This window comes from Strigops habroptila, chromosome 6, assembly GCF_004027225.2.
Source record: "Strigops habroptila isolate Jane chromosome 6, bStrHab1.2.pri, whole genome shotgun sequence".
NCBI classification, from domain to species: Eukaryota; Metazoa; Chordata; class Aves; order Psittaciformes; family Psittacidae; genus Strigops; species Strigops habroptila.
In genome coordinates this window covers 69,126,285-69,141,150 of record NC_044282.2, presented here as the reverse complement: position 1 = coordinate 69,141,150, position 14,866 = coordinate 69,126,285, and the positions used below count along the sequence as shown (strand labels likewise).

Below are 14,866 nucleotides of genomic sequence, written 5' to 3'. Positions count from 1 at the left end.
GATACCTCAGGAAACTCAGCAGCTGCTTTAGTGGTTTTATCCCCATGACGAGGCTGTAGTTGACTCAGAGTGTTTGGACTCTGCACAGATTTTCAAGTACACTTACTTGCATGCAACACAGCCTCTCCAGCTGTGACCTTGGACCTTTTTTTTCCCCCTTTCTGCCTTAGAATACCAAAAACGTATTTTTACACTTAAAATGTGATAGGTAATGAATAGAACCACTAGGCAGACAGAATTAAGAGCACTGGAAAATCTAAAGCAATTTTTTTGATGACTAATAATAGATTAGAGTGGTGTAAAAAGCAAACTGCAGCATTTGCAAAGGCCTCACTTTTCTGTTTAATTCCTGGCAAACCATAACTCACCAACAGCAATAGGCATTTTTCATGTTTTTATGGGATACTGAAAATTTTCAAACCTCAGGAACCTACTGGCCCTGTTATGTTGAAGGATAATTCCCAAGGTCTTAGATAGAAATTTTTTCTTTAAAATGTTCCTTTGCCATTTGTGTCAGTTGGTTTATCTCTTTGCAACTAGTGGTTTTCGTTTTTGTTTTTAGCATGCTTTGAGTTCTTGCATTTGAACTCATTCAGATTACGAGAAGCTGCAGAATGCTGCTTTCTGTTTCAGCTTGGCATTAAAAAGATCTGGTTTTAAAAGGTTCCTTTTTAAAGCATTTCCGTTTGCCTTAGATTTTTGTAGAACTGGAGGACCAGCTTCTTGAAACGCTCAATTTCCAACATTTTCCACTGCTATCTGTGCTTAGCAATCTTTTGAAAACACTAGCTTTGCCTGTCAGGGTCCTCTGCAAATCCAAACCCCTTAGTTTCACATCACTACAACCTGGCCTAAGCCAGAACTGGTGCAAGGAAGGGCGGTCTTGCCCTTCTTTTGCCTTTTTCCTCTCCCTGTCCCCTTATTCGTGCCCCTTTTCCTGACGTCAAGCATTAGTGTTCATGCAGCCATGCAATGAACTGAATCAGAGAACTGATCTAGCTGAAAAATAACCAACCCTCCCACAAATGGTTAGCCTACAGCCAAAGTGGTTCCCTGAGCCAATCTACCATATGGCTACATGAATCCTAGTGCCAGGACTTGAGCAGCTGGAGCCAAGAGGAACGATCTTTTTTGCAGCAAAATAAATCTGTGCCAGACTAAACTGATCATGAAACTATAGTTGAACACTTTAATACTGCAAGCTACTTAGTGCTGGACCCCGTGAACCTGCTCAAAAGGGCTTGCAGAATCAGTCATCCTAAAGTATATCTTTTTACTCTTCCGTCTCAAATTCTTATTTTGCTGTTTCATTTTGAAATGATTGTTTCTCTTGGGTCCTCATCAAGCAGAATGCTTGAACCCTAGCTTAATTTTAAGTTAATATTCCAAACAGGTATGTGCTTACGTTTAAAGCACTTAAGTGAATTTATTCCCTGTTTGCACAACATTGGCTCCATGACATGGGCTCCCAGTCACTATGAGGGTGAAGATGTTAATGACAATAATGTGCTGTCATGATTATTTGTCTAAGCTGAACATCACAGATGTTGTCCCCGCAGCGGATCATAAAACAGAGCTAAATTCTGTCACCTTTACTCACCTGCCATGTGTTCCTCATCCTAAAGGAAGCCATACTTATCCATGGAGGGTCAGTTGATCTGAACAACACAGGCTTTGGAGCAATAATGTTTGCCATGATTTGCAAGAGCGCTGAGAATTGACCAAATTCTACCTCATTTGAAGTCACTTTTTCCATACACAAAGTTAAACCAGTGCTGTAGTCCTCTAGCAGACCCTACCCATGGATGGTGTCCCCTGTATTCACAAATAAATATTAACTGCAGGCTGAGGAGGGATGTGATCAGACGTGGATATGACTCATAGCCTGTCTCCCAGCAAAGAAAATTATGCTTTCCTCAGGGACAGCAACACGCAGCTCCATGACACAGTCGCCTTTTAAGGGTGTCTTTGCTGCCAGGGTAGAGCGTGAGCATCCCTCCTCCATTCCAGATGCTGTTTGCAGATGCCCAAGGAATCCAGTGCTGTTATCAGCCTGAGGAGCAGAAAGGAGAGAAGTGCCTTTCCTAATGGTGTTTAGATCCCTGGCATTTCAGAAACACCTAATGTGATACAGATGGAGCAGTTGTGCGCTGGCTGGCTTTCAGCAAGGGGACTGACGTGCCTTGTGATTAATCACCTGTGCTGGGAGTAAATAAGGCTTGTCCAAGGCTGGATGCTCTGTCCCTGCTTTTGTGCAGGACACTGATTCGTTACATTATTTATCTGAATACAGACAAGGTGGTGGGTAGGCAAAGCTGACTCATTCAAGAAATAAGGTAAAAGTGGCAGAATTTGAACAATTTTCCTCCTTTCTGCTTCAACTGAAATTCCTGCTTTTTCTTCCCTTAATCTGCTCTGGAAAGCATTTTACAGCAGTTCACAGTTAAAATTGGACTGACTAAAAAAGTCCTTAAGGGCTTATTTAGCAGCTGAATTAAGTTGAAATTACTAGGTTTGTAGTTAGCATTAGATTGTAGAAGAAAATGTCTTCACTTCTTCTGAATTCATAGCAAAGTTATTTTTTTATAAAAATTTTTTGTCTGAGAACATATTTCCTTTAGGCACCCCAGTTTTATAGCATTCTATTTGTGATTTAATGCACATGGAGGTACATGTGTGTTACTCTTATAATGGAACCAGAGGGGAAAAAAAAGAAAATCTGTCCATCTGCAACAGTTTAGTGGGGAAGAACTATTGTTTTCCAAATTTCTTTTCAGCCTATGAAAGTTTGCTTTTTACTATCTACTTCTTAGTAAAGGAGGGCAGGGAGTGAAGTCCTCCATCCAAGGAACACAGATTGAAGAGCCGCACTGACACCAGCATGTAAAAGTTTGATTGTGTAACTAATTACCTAGAAAGACCCTATGAAACAACAGCTGGAGAAGATTAAAGCAGGTGGATTTCTATCTTGAAGAGTCCACCTCGTGCCAAAAAAGAAGTACAGTGTGGGATTATCTTTCCTGGAATGGATTCAGGAAAAATAGCTCTCTTTCAATTAAAATACACCTGAGATCTTGATATGAAAGGCTACAGGTTGCTTATTCCTGTTCTCAATATTCTGAGTCAGAATTTCCGAAGGGTAGAAGCCTACAGGAAGAGTTCAAAGGTAGAATGTTTGTGCAAGAATTGAACTCAGCCAGCTTCTCTGCTTGTTAAAATCCTGCAGGAGCAAAAAACAGACATCTCTGGAAGAGGAAAACAAACTTTTGTTGCAGAGAGCTGATAGTTTTACTATGTCTTTTGCTGCCAAGATAAGGTCCTCAGCTGGCATAAATAGCAAAGCTCTACTGACGTGTGCGGAGCTGTGCCAGGTAACACCACCCTGAGGTCAGGACCTCAGATGTGTAGTCAGGATGTCTTCCTGCTGTCAAACTCCAGAGCAGCTCCTCACTGAGAGCAGGTCTGAAGCCATAGCCTGGCATGTGACAAAGCATCTACCAAGCCTCTTACTCCAAGTGGTTCTCTTAAAAGGCTCGTTGCTCCAAAGAAATTATGAGCAAGTCACTATCTTTTATCATTTCTCGCTCCCTTTCCTTTTTCATTTTTCCTTAAACTAAACCATATTAATTTTGAGCTATAAAGCCTTCTAAAAGCCTGCAGCAGTTAATGAGCTAAAAATGCATGTCAAATAAAACTATAATCAACGTTTTTCTCAGAGTTGCCAACACCTTAGAACTTTGCAATAAACCAAATATTTTTAAAGCAGTGCAAGAAATGTAAACTGCACATTTGCCAGCAGTAGGTGATTGCAGATGCAGTAGATCTGGTTTTGTTGTACCATCTAGGAAATTAATCCTGTATTTCAACAAAATCCCAGTAAGCTGGCTGTGTATCGCTGTATGTTCCAAGCAGCATGAAGATAACTTTGAATTATATAATCATAAAATGGTTTGGGTTGGAAAGGACCTTAAGATCATCCAGTTCCAACCCCCTCCAGTGGACAGGGACGCCTCCCACTAGACCATGTCCCCCAAGGCTCTGTCCAACCTGGCCTTGAACACTGCCAGAGATGGAGCATTCACAACTTCCTTGGGCAACCTGATCATGTCTCACCACCCTCACAGTAAAGAACTTCTTCCTTAAATCTAACCTAAATCTCCCCAGTTTAAGTTTAAACCCATCGATCCTTCTCCTGTCACTACAGTCCCTGATGAAGAGTCCCTCTCTAGCATCCTTATAGGCCCCCTTCAGATACTGGAAGGCTGCTCTGAAGTCTTCACGCAGCTTCTCTTCTCCAGGCTAAACAGCTCAAACTTTCTTACCCTGCCAATTTGTAGAATTCAAGAATCATTTATCATTCAGTTTTCTCTTTCTGGCCCTCCTTATTTCAGCTAATAAGAAGATGTAGAGATGCTCTTAATAAGGTCATACCCAACCTCAGCTAAAGAGTGTGGAGTATTAGTGGGCTTAGTTTTAATTAGCTAAGGGTCAGTTTTCTCTGTCCAAGCTGTTTTCTCCGAACATTGGCTGTGCTGTGGTTCACATGTTTTATGGAATATAACTATCTGGGTATCCTGCATGCTGTGCTATAAGCTATTTGCATAGATTGTAAATCCTCAAGAATTTTGCAAAATGAGTATTTTTGAACAAATATATTTACTAAGGACCTAATCCTCTTATTAGTTCCATAGGGGTAAGTTCTTAAACTCAAATAGATGCAGCTCTATTATTTTAGCTCGAGGGTCCAACTCCACAGATTTTCACTGAATATGTAGTGAAGGATGCAAGATCACAGCCTCAAGAATCAAAGAGTAAAGTCTCTAAATGCAGTGCTTTTGGTTAAACATACCACAGTGAGTTTGGACTGAGATCTTATTCTAAACTGAATTCATCACTCTTACACTGATTTAATCTGCAGTGTGGGGGAAAAATGGGGCCAATGAGACCAAAATAAATATTCTTCTCAGATCTGCCCCTTATCTGACATTGGAGGGTCCCATAAAGGAACAAAGCATTGAAATGCAGTTACAAACTTTAGGGGTTTTATTAGTCTTATCAGGACAGCATATAAGATGCCTGTGTATATGATGTGCATATGTGGTCTTTGACCACAAAACTTAACATGAGGAAGGAAAGTGTTGACACTTGGTAAAGAAATAGGTTCCTCCCAGCCACCCACCCACAAATCCAGTGTGTGTAGCAATCGTCTCCTAATGTGCTTTTTTTCCCTCCAGATATATGTGAATGCTCTGATCTTTTATTTGGCTCGTTAATGCATCCCTGCAAATGAAATTACTATTCTGGGATGTTGCTAAAGCATTAAAGTGTCTCTTTTGCATCAGCACTGGACGGCTTGAAATTCGCTCCATAAGGAGCCTCGAAAGGGAACCCGTCCCATCACAAACTGGTTGAGGATATAGGTTTAGCAAGGGAAAATTGGAAAAGGAAGAGGAGTTCAACTTTTGGAGGATGGCCTGAAACTCATCTTTCAGCTCTAATGTTTCCTTCGCTGGATTCCTCGTCTTATTTTGGAGTCTAAGTTTCCGGTATCTGAAATAAGTAGAGACAAACTGATCGACTCTGGGCCATATGCATATGGTTTGATAAATACCAAAGGGCCTGGAATCTTGCATGGCTGACACTTTGTTTCCAGCTTTGTGGTAAACAGCTGAATAGAAAGGAGAAGGCAGCAAGTTTCAAACTGCACTCGCCAAGAACATCTGCATTTATGAAAACTTTAAAACTTTCCCTAATTGAAAATCTAGTAGTTTCAAATGCTGTACACTGAGAGCTTGGAAACTAGCTCAGGGCTGTTAAGATAGGAAGAAGCAGCAGTGGTTTTGAGCCCCAGTTCAGATTATTTCCCCATCCCCCTCATTGTAATTTGGGCATTCAGGAGGTGCTAATAACATTTTTGCAAATTCTAACAAGGCAAAAAGTGTCTCTTTAGGCTTCAGATGCATTATTCTGCAAGTTCTTCTCTAACTGCCTCTCCTTGCCATCTCTCCTGCCCCCATTTCTCCTCCTCCTCAATATTTCCTCCTGGTTCTTTGAGATCTACTACACCAAAAATATTTTTGGAAATACCACAGACTATTGTTTTTATTAGTGACTGGAAAGCTTTGTAGTAGGATGCTTTTGTGTTTCATTTGTTTTCCTTGCTCTGGCACAGCTGTTTTTGTTTTAGCAGCATTAGAGAGATGGTTAAACTATTTGTGGCCTTTTCTAACCCAGGAGATCTCTTCCACTGAATGCTTTAAACTGAATGACTGAAACTGTAACTAACAGGTTGTCTGCGTGGGCGGTTTTGTGCATAAAGTTACAAACGCACTGGTTTTATGAGATCTTTTAATTTGTTCAGCAAAACACTGATCACTGTGAAGCAAGTCCCAGTTTCCCTATAAATTTCCCAGCCAGAACACTGACAGAACCTTGACTCGGGAAGATACAGAACAGATGAAGCAGTAGATCTTGTTCAAACCTATGCACACTCAGAAACGAATAATGGAAAAGGAGTTTATGTAGGTGTCATGATCCTCACCTTAGCCAAGAGACAATAGGAAGAAAAGCCACAGCAGGTGGTGGGGCAGAATGTGGTCTGAGGACAAATCTGCTGAAGGTGGTATGTAGCAGCTACAAATGCCTGACTGGCCACTGTGGTTACAAGGAGGAAGATGAGAAATTAGGAAAAAGGCATCCAGTCGGACAAGGGTGACAGCGGAAAACAGTAAATGAAGAATGAAGCAAACAAAAAGTAAAGTAAAATGATAAAGTAAACGGAGAGTGAAAGCACAATACGTCTGTGGAAAGGCACCTTAAAGGCAAAGGGAAAAAGAGGAAATGAGTTGTACTAGAGGCTTCAGTGTTCATGTCTGGTGACATAATGTATGTGATATTGTAAGTATGGGCTGGTGAACAGCAGGAAAATGAAAGTTAAGACTGTAACTGAGATGTGTCTCGCTAAATCTGGTCTTGCCACATGATCCCACCACCTTTGCTGGGCAGGCTCAAGCAGCCGCACAGCAATTAGGTTTACAGAATCAATCTGTTTGACACTGGTTTGGCAGGCTTCTTTCTGGTGAGGTCAGGCAGATGACAAACCTGGCTTGATGCATTGTGTGGCTGTGTGAACTTAGGACTAGTACTGGGGAGGCATGTGGGTATGGGGTAGGTAGCACCACCCCCATCAGCACCTTACAGGATTGGAAGAGCAGTACGTATCAGCTCACTGATGAAATATAATGCAGGTGGAGTGGGGAAAGGACATACTATATCTCCTACCTACAGTAATGCTGAGTGTGGCTCTTCTGTTTCTTGTAAGCAATGGGTGAGGGAGCAACTGCACTCGTCAGAAACCACCTCCTTAGTAACACTGCAACAGAAAAGGCTGAGATGACTTTTCAAGCACATTTTTTCAATGCTGTTTTTTGTGGTTTTCCTTCATTAAAAATAATTGTTTTCAACTCTCCTGTCAGTTTTGCTAGGGGACACATCAGTAGATTCATGACTGAATGAGGCCAGGGACAATGCAGAGAATAAAACTTGTGTCCAAAAGTCCTGAATGACTGAAGTCTGTTGTCAGATGATGACATTGAGGTAATCATATCAAGAAAAAAGGACAAACTAAGCAGAACTCAGCAAGGGATTACATATGCAGATGCATATTAGAGTAACTGGAGTTATGCTGAATGTTGGTAACAAACTGCAGAAGATTAGACCTTGTGTAATAACAAAGTTTATCACATGCTTTTCCTCTGTCTGAAAAACTGCAACAAAAGGATCAGTTTGAGCTGACCCATAACACAATGGTTTCCACTGTAAGCTTTATTACAGCCACAGAATAATAATTAAAAAAACAACCAACAAACCAAAACAAATATGCATGCATAGAACTAGCTGTGATATAAGAGAATAAGATATATCATTAATGACAAAACATACGTATGTACTGACATCTGTATCAACATCTGTAAGACACTGGTTATTTCCCTCTATAGTGACTTGTATTGAGAAAAAATGTACTCTATTTACGTGTTCTGTATCCATAGAGACATATAACTACTTCTCAATAACTGTGTGTTGTTCAGTAGGGTTTATTCACCACAATACAGTAAAGGGAATTGTTCACCTACCTATCCCCAGAAGACAGACTGTTTCTGCCAGTGAGAAAGCACCTCACAAGTACAGGAATATCCATCATCTGTCCTACAGTGCCATAATAATCAATGTAGTTGCATTTAGCTCCTTCCACGTTTTTCCTCCAAATCAAATAGCAACATATGCATTTCACCCAAACTTTTTTGACCTATTACCCACAGCCCCATTTCTTGCCTGTTCCTAGACTCCAGTTATGATCTCTGCACTGACTGTTCTCCTGACTGACTCATTTCAGGGCTCCAAAGAGTGCGCCAGCTGGGGAAAAACACAAGATACTTCAGAAGAAGACTGCATGAAATGGGTTTCATCATTTATGGCAATGATGATTCACCTGTTGTCCCCTTACTCCTTTATATGCCTGGTAAGATAGGGTAAGTATTCAAAAAAAAAAAACCCTGTTGGCAAAACAAACACTATTCAGGTTCATAGGTTGTTTGGTATCCACTGGGAAAAAACATAGTTATGTGCAGTAGATGTTTCACAGGAGAAACACATACTGTTAGGTGAGCTCATCATTTAGTTATGTTCTCTTTTAAATTGGGCCCTAGACTTAATGTTGAGCTGTTACAGTATTCAGATGTTTTTAAATTTCTCTTATCCTTTTTTAACTTTTGATAGCATTTTGAATTTGGTTTTTTTTTTCAACTTTATTGTAATTAAAAGAAATACATTGCCTTTGATGTATGAATTGTTTTGTATGGATGCTTTTTTTCCCCCATCTGATCATTGAACAGTCTTTGCATGTTTTACCATTTGGTATCTACCAAGCAGCACTCGTGCACTGGCTTGGACACACAGAGCCGGAGTCAGTAGTACTGTAATGTAATGGTTGAGCTGTAGGAAGTATTTGCAAGTAGCTTAGGGTGGCTATGTGCCGTAGGTCTAGTATGTACCACACAAAAGTTTCATAAACTGGCAGAGTAATTGTGAGAGCAAAGAAACCAACCATCACACAGACTGTTTTATTCCTTTTGATGTGCAGGAACCCTGTTCTCATACCTTCTGGAAGCCCAGCCTCTTCTGTACTTAGGGACTGTGAATGTCCACGCTCTTCGATTTGCACTCAAACCCTTTCATTGACATAAAGTAATCATGTCTATTCTACAGTGCTCTCTCTCTGCCATCACACTTCTAGTATTTGACACCCACTTGTCTTCATGAGCTGTTAAGTAGCAAAGAATCTCAGTCCTACTGGTAAAATTCTGGCTCTTATTGAATTCAATGGGAATATTACCACCCACTTCAATTGAAGACAGGATTTTACTCATTGTTTTGTTCTACTTGAATGTTTTCTCTCTGTGGTCAGTTTATTGGAGAAAATTTACTTTTGGGTTTTTTCTTCTTTTTCTCTCCTTAGGGCTTTTGCAAGGCGCATGTTAGAAAAAAACATCGGGGTGGTTGTGGTTGGGTTTCCAGCTACTCCTATCACAGAATCCAGGGCTCGGTTTTGTGTGTCCGCTGCACATACACGGGAGATGTTAGACACGGTAAGCACAGCAGATGGCCTGCTGAAATTAACTTCAGATGCAAAGGAGGTTAGGAGAAGCTGTGTGTCTGTTACCTCGAATCTCAGTAATGCAGTTTTACATTTGTTCTTCTGGCCCTGTCACTTGATCTTTAAAGGCATTTTAGCCTTAGATATTCTATTTTTAAAAATAAATTATGGGACAGTTAACTTGTTATGTTCTTCTATTTCTAATAGTGACCAAATCTGTCATCGCTAATAGAGACCTACATGAAGAGCACAGCAAGACAAAAGTTAAATGCTAGGCCAAAACTGTCAGAGTAGGAAACCTGAAGCGATATGGAAATAATTGCAAGTCAAGTTTTCCATACTCCTATTTTCATTCCATATTTCCACGTGTTTCTTGAATTGCAGAAGGATATGGGACAGCCTTGGGGGTACAGGTGGAAATGGCAAAGAGTATTTGGAACTGTTTGAACCTAATGAAATTTAATTGGTGCTGTCTGGCCTGTCTCAGTTCTGTATCTTTCACTGATAGCAGAAATTGAGTATGTTGAGATTTCCATCATAAACCTTCATTCCAATGCAGTCAGAAATGTGTTTAAAATAAACTCTTTGAAATTTTCCATCTCCCTTTCTTGCCGAAGGTGTTTCTGGCTTGGCTTGATACGCGTTCTTTCATTCTCAGCATAAGCCAACCTAGAGGCATGAAACACAGAGGCTTAAAAACAAATTTCAGGCTTTTTTCTCTCTTTGCACAAGTATGATGGTCAAAGCAAAAACTCTGTGAACGCAGAAGGCATTTGAGTTAAAGATGCCACCCCTTCGTCCAGACAAGCACCTGTGCCTGCAGAGAGCCCCTGCCTCGCCATCTGCATCCTGAGATTCATGTGGAGCTTGAGGCTGGAGCTCAGCCCAGCTGACCAGCTCTCACACGAGTGTAAACCGTTCCCAAACACCACCAAAAAATCTGCCTTGCATGTGTGCAGTAAAATTCCTGCTGCTCTTAAAGGTGCAGTAGTTACTAGCAAGGTATAATGCCATAAAGAATATTGCATAGAACAGTGCATAGCTACCTACTTGTGTTGGTCGTCGTCAGCTTTTGCTGTTGACTGTGTAGGTTTTGGCTTATGTAAGTTGTAATAGGTGATGAAGTTGATGTGAAGATTAATCTCTTGATGTTGCTGCTTTGATTTTCCTCCTCCGACCCCCAAATGTCAAGCCCATTACAATCTTGGGCCATCACTGCATTGTTCACTTCCTGCTACCTGCACATTGCTCTTCCTGGTACTAGTGAAGGCCTGACCCACTCCCCACCCATCATTCCTGAACATGCAGTATTTTTGCCTTTGAAAGTGGGATCATTGCCGTAGTACTTGCGGTATTCTTGAAATGTCCTTACAGCATGGAGGAATGGAAATGCACTGAGTTTAATTGCTTGCAGATGGAAAGTTTTTAGGACAAACACTTTGTGAATATGCCCAAACCCAGGGTAACAACAGGTAACAAGCACAATGAAAACTTTTCCCTTTGGCAAAATTTGTTTTGAATCTCAGCCTGGAACTAAAAAGAGGAAAGATCTATGAAAGGGCAAGTTCCCAAGAATAACTTCCTTAATGACCTTGAAGCTATCTCTCTGCATAAACCATTACTAAATTACTCCTTTTTGTTCTTGAGCTCAATTTAGTGGCTTAACAGAAACAGGCTCAAAATCAAAATTGCTGTTTTCTTCTTTGATGCCAAAAGGTTGGCTGCTCTTGAATGTGGATCAGATGCTGCAAAAACACTGAGCTGCTTCTTTGTGGCATAGAGTTCCCTGGCTACTTTTTGAATCTACTGAGAGCTGGGGGCACAGCTCAGCAAATTGCATTACAACATTAATGCAGTATTAATTATGCCTGTGATATTAATATAAGCAGATAATGGAATGCACTAAAAACATCTTAAACTATTCAGACTATTTATGAGGAGTCTGAGCAGCACTGTGGGCTGAGTGCCATCTAAGAAAATGCAGTGGCAACTCCAGTCTTTGCGATCTATAGGGAAATACTGAAGTACTGCCTTACACATTCCTTTTGCACAAAGATAGCTTTTTATCTGGATTATTATCTCCCTGTCCTTTAAAAAAAGGGCATTGTTTTTTCATCTGTGCTTAATTAATGTACTCACTAATAAACCATGACCTACTGAAGGAGTAAATTCTGTTCTTGTAGATTCTATTGTACATCCATGACCGCATTGGCGTTCACTACCTGAGAATGAAAGCAACATTTGCCCATTTGCCCTTAAAACTTTCTTCAGTTGATGCTTTTATAATCTTCCTGTTCTGCTGTAAAGTAGAGGTTATTAGAACTTCATTTCTTTTCCAAGAGAATTGACACAGTATAATGTTCTTACAGGTTTTGAATGCGCTGGATGAATTGGGTGATTTTCTACAACTGAAGTATTCCCGATATTCCAAGGCATCTCATCCCGAACTGTATGAAGAAACTAGGCTTGAACTTGAAGATTAAGTTTTCCACCCATAAAGAGAACATTATGATGTTATGAAAGGGAGGAAAACCCGAAAACTAAAAAATACAAATGCATTTCTCCCCTTCTAAGGACAATTTTTATTTCACAGTTAACTGAAAGGAGGGGAAGCTCGGGTGTTGCATCTTATTGTATCAAAGTTCTGTATTCAAGAGACTGAAATATTGATACAGATTTGCCTCCCCAGGAGATCTGTCCTTCTTACGGTGTTTTTGATGCAGAATGAATGCATCCATTGATCGAGTTGCTAATGTACAGCTTTTGTTATATGGCCCCTTGTTATGAAGAGGCTTAGGTAGTCTTAATTGTGACTGAAATAATAAAGTTCAAAAACTGAATGGATTCCAGTCTAGTACGGTAATATAGCTGAGCTTCATCAGTGAGATTCACTTTTATCTCTTAAAGAGCATAAATCAAGATATCGGTGTGGACTGCTACAGAGGAATGAGCGGAAGTCACCTCTTTAACTAAGTCTCCCTACCATGCATTTCTACAAGGACAGAAAATGTTAGAAAAAGGCTAATGCTGAGAACAAGAAAAGTAGCCTGATCAGATCATGGATTTATGACACCCGATTATGGGAAAGGGAAAATGCCTCCTCCCCTCAACAGACTCTGTCTCAGCCACTTATATACTCTGTAAGCTTCATAATGTACAAAAACATGAGCTTGGACATAAACAGAAATGCTTTTCTGCTAACACATTTGACCTACAGCCTATCACATCACAACCGAAGTTTTTCAGCAGGCTTGTTCCCTTTTCGTGTGGCAGCAGTAAATAATTTTAATAACCATTTAACTTTCTCGTAAAAACCTTGATCAAAACAGTCAGATACTTGAAGTTCACAAACTGCAGATGACATTTATGGGCCCATTCCTAAGTTTCTTTAACTACTTATGGGCTTAATAAATTCACTAATAAGTACATAATGCTGAAGCTATTAGTTATACAGAATGTGAAGTTCAAGATACCATAAGCAGTTCTGCCACCTGTAAAGCTGAAAGCTCTGCCATTCCTAAATGTGCTGAAGTCATCCACTTAATAACATTTCTTGAATTATTCTTGTCTGGTTTATGCGTGTTGGGGGTTGTTTTACTTGCAAACTTTTTTGAGTGGTTTGTTTTTCAAATAATTGATTATGGAAGATGTCCTTGTCCCCTTTTCTACTGCCTGAGTGACAAAAGCTCAAAGATACTTGAAGGAATTGTCACAGCTGGCAGTTCCCCTGCAATGCCTGCAGCCGTGTTATGATCAGCCTTATGTGGGCTGAGTTGCTTGGAGGAGACTGGAGGTTTTTTCCCTTTTTTGCAGAGTTGAAAAGTGGTTCTGCAGCTTTAAGAACGAACTCCAAACAATTCCACGCTATCAAATGTCATTGTAAACACATCAGATGAGAGATGTTTAGTTTTCTGTTGCACAGATGTACCACACTTTCATGTTCTCTTGAAAGCTGTGGTGTAAACTTAACCCACAGCTGCAATATTAGATTTAAGAACAGAACAATTAAATTGTGGAGTACCAATTACACTATATTACTCCCTGCTTGTTAAAGCAGCTTTCAGGATATAACAAGGCTGATTGGTTACAAGGGCCCATTTTTTGTTGGATTTTTGTTGTTGTTGTTGTGCAAGTTAATAAAAATCCAGTGGTGCTATAACTTTAAGAATTGATTACAACACATTCCATACTATCAAATGTCGGCTTTAGGAAACATATATCAAGGGCTGGGGGAGGACTAAATGGTGTCATATGATTCTTCACTTTGGTAGGCGGACTTGAAAAACACTGCAGAGGTTTAAGGGAGCTGTGGATAAGAGCAAACTCAGTGTATAAATGTTAAAATAAGCCTGATATGAGGAGAAAATAGGAAATGTGAACTTTGTCTTGGAGTAACCTGGCAATTTGTGATGTACGGCTTTGTTACATACGGGGTGAGTGCTCTTACTGTGAAGGAGAGGAGTTGAGCAATTTCTGCAACCTGTTCCTCAAGGAAAAGTACTGAATTTGATAGATTGCATTTTGATCTCTGTTGCCGAACATCTGCGACCAGATCCTCAGTTGACTTCTGACCTTCCATCTTGGGGTATACGGCCATAGTTTATATTTCAGCAAACATTATTACACGTGCTGTTGCAAACAACACGCTATTTTCCTCAAAGAGAGGCCTGAGATTGATTAAACTACAGAGTGATCACTTTTTGTCCCCCTATAGGGGAATGTTTTCAGTCTAAAGCCGAATTCTTCCTGCCCTCAGAACATTACTCTCTCTCATATTAAGGAGACAGGACAGCTATTTTTCAGAGACTGTCAGTTGATTTATTATGTGCTCTCTTCTGATTTCTTCCATCCTTTACACATTAGAGAAAGTACAGGCTGACTACCCCTGGGCTTGGGGAACAGTTAGGGAGAAATCCCTGCTCCGCTTGTGCAATAATAAAACTCCCAGGAACTACAGACTTTTAGATTTTCCCCATGAGGCTTATTTATGGTCTGGCACTGGCTTTTCCACCAGTGTAATTTCAGTGGAATTTTTTCAGATTTACAGCCATTATAATAGATTTAGAGTTGATCAGCACTTGGAGACTCTGTTTTAGCTAGCTTAAGTAAAAAACCCAATGGAGTACTTATTAGCGAATTAGCACATCTAGCATAAGGATCACGTATTTCCTAGAATGTACTCCATCTTCAGGCATGTGTGTTCTCAGGAGATGT

At 40.3% G+C, this 14,866-nt stretch overlaps 1 protein-coding gene across 1 annotated transcript in view; it reads left to right on the top strand.

Moving 5' to 3' along the window:
* SPTLC3 (serine palmitoyltransferase long chain base subunit 3) overlaps positions 1–12,488 on the top strand; it is an 87,825-nt gene extending 75,337 nt beyond the window's left edge. The window contains exons 10-12 of the mRNA XM_030489926.1: positions 8,393–8,528; positions 9,515–9,644; positions 12,022–12,488. Coding sequence (XP_030345786.1) covers positions 8,393–8,528; positions 9,515–9,644; positions 12,022–12,135 — 380 coding nt within the window. The 3' untranslated portion in view covers positions 12,136–12,488. The remainder of the gene's footprint in view (positions 1–8,392; positions 8,529–9,514; positions 9,645–12,021) is intronic.
* The last annotated feature ends 2,378 nt before the right edge of the window (positions 12,489–14,866 follow it).